The sequence below is a fragment of the Nannobrachium achirus genome, assembly GCF_963921795.1.
Source record: "Nannobrachium achirus genome assembly, chromosome: 23".
NCBI lineage: Eukaryota > Metazoa > Chordata > Actinopteri > Myctophiformes > Myctophidae > Nannobrachium > Nannobrachium achirus.
In genome coordinates, this window is record NC_137830.1 from 10617047 (window position 1) to 10625238 (window position 8192).

At 43.9% G+C, this 8192-nt stretch overlaps 1 protein-coding gene across 1 annotated transcript; it reads right to left on the bottom strand.

Moving 5' to 3' along the window:
• Nucleotides 1-579: 579 nt before the first annotated feature.
• Nucleotides 580-8177, bottom strand: LOC308308750 (neoverrucotoxin subunit alpha-like; the record flags this gene model as incomplete). Its single annotated transcript, XM_080754204.1, has 3 exons — nucleotides 580-648; nucleotides 907-1460; nucleotides 8129-8177. The coding sequence occupies 3 exons, from the start codon at nucleotides 8175-8177 to the stop codon at nucleotides 589-591; spliced, it is 663 nt and encodes a 220-aa protein (XP_080610330.1). The 3' UTR covers nucleotides 580-588.
• Nucleotides 8178-8192: the final 15 nt, after the last annotated feature.

The window sequence follows — 8192 nt, forward strand, 5'->3', positions numbered from 1 at the left end:
AATATTTGCCTTTTTATGTTATCTGACAATTTGTCCAATGTTTGACCAGTTTATAGTTTCATTACTTTTAGAAGTGCTTTCATTGTCCCTTCACTGTCGTCTGGGGACCCCCTGGGGGTCCCTCTGGTGGTCCCCAGATGGGGGTCCCTCTGGGGGTCCAGACCCACAGGTTGAGAACAAACCTTTTCATGTCAATCTGAGAAGTTTGTGCAAGAGACTCCATTTTTACAAGATTCCTTGTTTGAAAATAGCAGATCTACAAGCTCACAACGTAACAAATGCGGCACGTTGTGAGCTTGTAGATCTGCTATTTTCAAACAGTCCATTTATACAGAAATGGTTAAAGTGGTTACACTGATTTTTACGCTATATACATGAATGTTGCTGGGGACCCGCTGGAACCCCCTAGAGGACCCCTGGGGGTCCCTGGACCACACTTTGAGACCCACTGTATTCATGATCTATACATCTGTACGATAGATTCATGTTTAAATGTGTTTGCCCCCCCCCCCCATCACTATGGAAACCAAACCATATTGATTCTGTAACCCCCTCCCCCCACACAACCACCATACCTGTTCCTGATAATTACATTATGATACAACCCTCTGTCTGTCTGTCTGTCTGTCTGTCTGTCTGTCTGTCTGTCTGTCTGTCTGTCTGTCTGTCTGTCTGTCCTCACACCCTGTCTGTCTGTCTGTCTGTCTGTCTGTCTGTCTGTCTGTCTGTCTGTCTGTCTGTCTGTCTGTCTGTCTGTCTGTCTGTCTGTCTGTCTGTCTGTCTGTCTGTCTGTCTGTCTGTCTGTCTGTCTGTCTGTCTGTCTGTCTGTCCTCACATCCTGTCTGTCTGTCTGTCTGTCTGTCTGTCTGTCTGTCTGTCTGTCTGTCTGTCTGTCTGTCCTCACACCCTGTCTGTCTGTCTGTCCTCACACAGAGACACAGAGGAGTCAGGGTCAAACCCAAAGGCAGCATAGAGAGGTTCAGTGAATGTGGCCTGGACGGTGTAAAGGTGTCTCAGTGAGTCTGAGGACACTTCATAGAAGGACAGAATCCCTTCAGGACAGTCCAGATACACTGCTACTCTGTTGGAGTCAGAGGGACGATCAGGAAGGTAAGTGCTCTTACTATTGTGTGTGACAATGTATCTGTTACCAGGGTTACCATCTCTACAGGTCAGAATCCAGGACATTTTATTGTATCCAAGCCTACAGTCCTCACCCTTTCCTTTCCTACTGATTCCTCTGTAGGTCACTCCTATATCAACCCTTCCACTCCTCTCTACCTCCCAGTAACAGCGTCCAGTCAGACCCTCTGTACACAGAACCTGGACCCGTCCATCAAACCTGTCTGGATGATCAGGATATGAATGACGCTGTTCCACCCGAGTCGCCTTCCGGTTGTTCTCAGACAGAGAGAGGAATCCGTTTGTTGTGTTTGTGTCCAGTGTGAGACGATGTGAATCTGATGAGAAAACAACACAGTAAACATTAAAAACATCCCTCACTGAGTGACGCACGCACACACGCACGCACGCACGCACGCACGCACGCACGCACGCACGCACGCACGCACGCACGCACGCACGCACGCACGCACGCACGCACACACACACACACACACACACACACACACACACACACACACACACACACACACACACACACACACACACACACACAGTAATAATCAGGAACAGGTGTGGGTTTTTTTTTGGGGGGGGGGGTTGTTTACAGAATCAATATGGTTTGGTGGCGGGGGGGGGGGGGGGGGGGGGTGTTACACATTTAGTTGTTTGTATTTATAGGTCATGAATACAGTGGTTCTCAGAGTGGGGTCTGGGGACCCCCAGGGGTCCTTGAGGGGGTTCCAGGGGGTCCCCAGCAACATTCATGTATATAACACCAAAATCAGTGTAACCACTTTAAACATTTACTGTATATATTTGAAAATAAACAAGCTCACAACGCGTTGCATCGCGATGTGTTGTGAGCTTGTAGATCATCTATTTTCAAAAAATATCACACACACACACACACACACACACACACACACACACACACTTTCCAAACATGTTCATACTTTTTCATATTTAAAAAAAATAGCAGCTCTACAAGCTCGCAGCACCGCGCCAAATGATGCGTTGTGATCTTGTAGATCTGCAGACCTAATATGTTAATACAGCATCACACTCATTTGAACCACTTTATCCATATTTTACACATTGGCTATTTTTTAGAGCTAGAAAACATCTGTCATTTTAGATTAGATCTTTATATTTAGCAACAAGATAAAAATCTCCATTTTCAAACTTTTTGTGATTTTTCCTAAGCTAGCGCCCCCTACTGTACTTGATCATACTACAGCATTACACAAAAGTACCTAAAGTAGCAGATCTACAAGCTCCAAACATGGCGTGAAGTGACGCGTTTGGAGCACAGATGTTTTCTAGCTCTAAATGTGTTAAATAGCCAACGTGTAAAACATGGATAAAGTGGTTCAAATGAGTGTGATGCTGTATTAAACATTTTGCTGGGGACCCCCTGGAACCCCCTAAGGACCCCTGGGGGTCCTCGGACCACACTTTGAGAACCAATGCTATAAAGAACCACCAACCACTTTAACCCTTCATCGACCGGTGTCTCCCAGGGCTCTATACTTGGTCTGCTCAGTTTCTCCCTCCACACTCCAAAATAGCCGATCTACAAGCTCAAAACATGTCGTAGCACGATGTGTTGTAAGCTTGTAGAGCTGCTATTTTTGAAGAATGTTCACGTATTAAGACATGTCCAACATTGAGACGCAGTGTTTAAATGGTTAATGGTTCAAATGGTTCTTTGAGGAACCATTTGTGCTTGTGAGCTTGTAGATCTGATATTTGTCAGAGCCCTGAGGAACTCCAGTCAGTGACATGGGTTTAAGAGTTTAACATACAAAATAAATATAATTAAAATATTGTTTTATTCATTAAAATCAGTTCCTGATTGCAGGTCTAATAATTTAATTAACAATATAATAATATAATATTAATAATAATATAATAATAGTTTAATTAACCACTTGAACCCTGGTGAACCTATTCAGTATTCATAATTCTAAAACAGCAGATCTTCAAGCTCACAACATGTTGCAACATGCAATGCAACAGACACGACAGACAGACATTATGTTGTGAGGTTGTAGATTGGCTATTTTCACTAAATTGTGGCAACCCTGCCCATGTGAAGACAGAGACATTGGGGAAGGGGGGGGGGGGGGTTGTTTTGATGGGGGGAGAGGTGCCAAGTTCAGGTTGGCAGTTTAGGTCAGGCAGGGAGGGGTTAACAATGGGGAAAGGTGGCTGGATGATGAAGAAGAGCGCGAAGAGGAAAAAGGAAGTGGAGAGACAGCCTGGACAGATCAGAGCAGCCTCTTTGTTATTTTTCAGCACCCTCCCAACCCAGTTCTAGCCTGTATTTAAGGGTCCGCATCAGTGTGCCGACGGGCCGGTATTCCGACACTAAAACTAACCCTAACTCTAACCCCAACCCTAAACTTAACCTCAGTAACCGTGACGAGTAACTAACCTGCCGACGCTAGTCTGAACAGCGGCCCGTCGGGACACTGAGCGGACCCCGTATTGAAAGGGCAATAAAACCTGGTGCTCCGGTTAAAACGTCATCATTGTTTCCTCCTTTTATTTATTAGTCAGTGAGTTAGCTGTGAGGGACCGCAAACGCTACAATATTTAGACAGTTCTGTTTTAATGCATTTATTTTTGGGGAAATGTTCTTCATTTCAATACAACAATGCATTGATAAAAAATTTAAAAGTACCGTAGTTGTAATTTGTACTTTTTTATACTTGAGTATTTACTTGAGTAAATATACACTGGTTGTCAGGACAGAAAAAAGTCCAAACATGGAATAAATTCCTTCTCAAGACATTTCCTCACTAATGTGTTTGTAAAGATGTCTAGTAACACATTTCAAAAGGTTGAAACTCCCCTAGGGCAGCGGGAACAGCCACGCCCACTTTTCCTGCTCGTCACAAAGCCTTGTTTTGTGTGAGAATCTATATTTGTGGGAGCGTGTCAAATTAAAAAGTATCTTTATTAGTTTGTTGAATACTAGGAGACACTGCTCCTCAGGAGTCCAGATCACCTGGAGGTCCTCTGGTTCCTCCACACACACACACACACACACACACACACACACACACACACACACACACACACACACACACACAGAGTAATAATCAGGAACAGGTGTGTTTTTTTTTTTGGGGGGGGTGTTTACAGAATCAATATGGTTTGGAGGGGGGGGGGGGGGGGGGGTGTTACACATTTAGTTGTTTGTTGTACAGATTTATAGATCATGAATACAGTGGTTCTCAGAGTGGGGTCTGGGGTTAGGGTCCTTGAGGGGGTTCCAGGGGGTCCCCAGCAACATTCATGTATATAACACCAAAATCAGTGTAACCACTTTAACCATTTACTGCATATATTTGAAAATAAACAAGCTCACAACGCATTGCATCGCGATGCGTTGTGATATGATAATAATATGAGATAATATTCTCCATATTATCTCATATTATTCTCCATATTATCCATATTTTACACGTTGGCTATTTAACACATTTAGAGCAATAAAATACCAGTAAGACTCCCTAATCGGGAGATAAGCGACCGTAGGTCACTTATCTCCACAAATAGGGCAAAAATTTGTTTTGCCAAAATCTTCCTGATCCATGTTGATGACATGAGTGTAGACATACTGTGTAGTGATTTTCGTGATTTTAGGGCAAAATCTGTAGGAGCAGTGTCCAAAAATGTGTTTTTAAAAATCGGCCTGGAGGTGGCGCTATATGGGAGAGATTCATGTTGATGGGATGAGTGTAGACATACTGTGTACCGATTTGCGTGATTTTAGGGCAAAAATTGTAGGAGCAATGTCCAAAAATGTGTTTTGCAAGAATCGGCCTCATGGTGGCGCTAGAAGAGGGCCATGTGAGAAATGAGGGGTGGGGTCTCCGCGCCGCCGAGGCGGACGAATAGGTACCGGCCCCGGCTCTCCCGGTCGCTCCTAGCCCGAGTTACGGCATTTTATGTGCGCTGCAGTGGCAGGGGGTCCTCCACTGGGGGCGCCACCACTTTTGCATCCGTTCTGGAGCACCAGGAGTCGGTGGTCCCCGGGAATTCCCCGTGAGCAGCCCCGTTGGGGTGGTCATTTGGTCATTTTTGCACATTTCGTCATTTTTTACATCTGGGGGTCCCCCAGGGACCTGGGGGTCCCTGGAGCTCCGGGGTAGTTTGGCAGGTAAGGAGTGTGTGTGCAAAATTTGGCATGGATCGGGGCAACGGTTGCGGAGATATGAGCAGGGCAAGAGTGTGACGTGTGAGGTGTGACAGACAGACTGACGGACTAACGGACTTACACTTTGTGCAGGGTTTGATAGTAAATGCGACCTACGGTCGCAAACATCTGTGTCATTTTAGATTAGATCTCTATATTTAGCAATAAGGGAAAAAAAAGAATTCTCCATATTCTAACTTTTGGTGATTTTTCCTAAGCTAGCGCCCCCTACTGTACTTGATCAACTACAGCATTACACAAAAGAACCTAAAGTAGCAGATCTACAAGCTCCAAACATGGCGTGAAGTGACGCGTTTGGAGCACAGATGTTTTCTAGCTCTAAATGTGTTAAATAGCCAACGTGTAAAACATGGATAAAGTGGTTCAAATGAGTGTAATGCTGTATTAAACATTTTGACCCCTGGGGGTCCCCGGACCACACTTTGAGAACCAATGCTATAAAGAACCATCAACCACTTTAACCCTTCATCGACCGGTGTCTCCCAGGGCTCTATACTTGGTCTGCTCAGTTTCTCCCTCCACACTACAAAATAGCCGATCTACAAGCTAAAAACGTGTCATAGCAGGATGTGTTGTAAGCTTGTAGATCTGCTATTTACGATGAATGTTCACGTATTAAGACATGTCCAACATTGGGACGCAGGGTTTAAATGGTTAATGGTTCAAAGAAGGTTCTTTGAGGAACCATTTGTGCTTGTGAGCTTGTAGATCTGATATTTTTCAGAGCCCTGAGGAACTCCAGTCAGTGACGTGGGTTTAAGAGTTTAACATACAAAATAAATATAATTAAAATAATGTTTTATTAACATCAGTTCCTGATTGCAGGTTTAATTAACCACTTGAACCCTAGTGAACCTATTCAGTATTCATAATTCTAAAACAGCAGATCTTCAAGCTCACAACATGTTGCAATGCAACAAACACGACAGACAGACATTATGTTGTGAGGTTGTAGATTGGCTATTTTCACTACATTGTGGCGACCCTGCCCATGTGAAGACGGAGACAATGGGGAGGTGGGGTGTTTTGATGGGGGGAGAGGTGCCTAGTTCAGGTTGGCAGTTTAGGTCAGGCAGGGAGGGGTTAACAATGGGGAAAGGTGGTTGGATGATGAAGAAGAGCGCGAAGAGGAAAAAGGAAGTGGAGAGACAGCCTAGACAGATCAGAGCAGCCTCTTTGTTATTTTTCAGCACCCTCCCAACCCAGTTCTAGCCTGTATTTAAGGGTCCGCATCAGTGTGCCGACGGGCCGGTATTCCGACACTAAAACTAACCCTAACTCTAACCCCAACCCTAAACTTAACCTCAGTAACCGCGACGAGTAACTAACCTGCCGACGCTAGTCGGAACAGCGGCCCGTCGGACCCCGTATTGAAAGGGCAATAAAACCTGGTGCTCCGGTTAAAACGTCATCATTGTTTCCTCCTTTTATTTATTAGTCAGTGAGTTAGCTGTGAGGGACCGCAAACGCTACAATATTTAGACAGTTCTGTTTTAATGCATTTATTTTTAGGGAATACAACAATGCATTGATAAAAAATGTAAAAGTACTGTAGTTGTAAATTGTACTTTTTTATACTTGAGTATTTACTTGAGTAAATACTTTGTCCATCACTGGTTGTCAGGACAGAAACATGTCCAAACATGGAATAAATTCCTTCTCAAGACATTTCCTCACTAATGTGTTTGTAAAGATGTCTAGTAACACATTTCAAAAGGTTGAAACTCCCCTAGGGCAGCGGGAACAGCCACGCCCACTTTTCCTGCTCGTCACAAAGCCTTGTTTTGTGTGAGAATCTATATTTGTGGGAGCGTGTCAAATTAAAAAGTATCTTTATTAGTTTGTTGAATACTAGGAGACACTGCTCCTCAGGAGTCCAGATCACCTGGAGGTCCTCTGGTTCCTCCACTTCACACAGTGATTGAATTGTGTTTTAAATGGTCTCTCCAGGGGTCTTGAACCCCAGTGTTAGTGTTACTAAACACCTTTAAAACACATTGGTGAAGGTTTTTATAATATCCCCTGAATACAGGGAGGGAGGGGCCAACAGAGTATAAAACAGTGTATAAAATGTCAATGTGACAGACAGAGAGATAGACACACACACACACAGACAGACAGAGAGATAGACAGACAGACAGACAGACAGACAGACAGACAGACAGACAGACAGACAGACAGACAGACAGACAGACAGACAGACAGACAGACTCACATCTTGTAAGGCGTTGAGGTTTAATCCAGTGTTCTCCTGAATGATTCACACTGTAGGAAATAGAACAATAATGAATCAATGTCTGACTGTCTAACACACTGTCTCCACTACCTAACATAGTTCTGTTCCTTTTGCTATCTCACACACACACGCACGCACGCACGCACGCACGCGCACACACACAGCTCACACTAAAGATCTGTTCTCCTAGAACACGGTGGGCAGTTTTTATTTACAGAGTTCCATACTGACTTTGATAAAATGAGCCAAGGGACAACACTTGAAACTCATTCTAAATGTATTTTTAAATGTAATTCATTCATCATTAGTATTATTGATTTATTTTCTTTCTTTTATGCATGTTTTCATGTTTACAGCACAGTATGTCATTTAAGCTCTGATATTCATGTCAGACATACTTTAACATGTCTAGAGTCTTGCTGTGCTGTTATCTCATCCTGGACTGAAAATGACAGGATGAATAGGGACTAGTTCATCATCGTGTGGGCTCACATTTAAAAAAGGATGGAATGCTGAGGATTGTTATGGTGGTCTTATACATCTAAAGAAGGGATGAAGGATGAGGATGGTTGTGGAGGTCTTGTACATTGGACGTTATGGGTG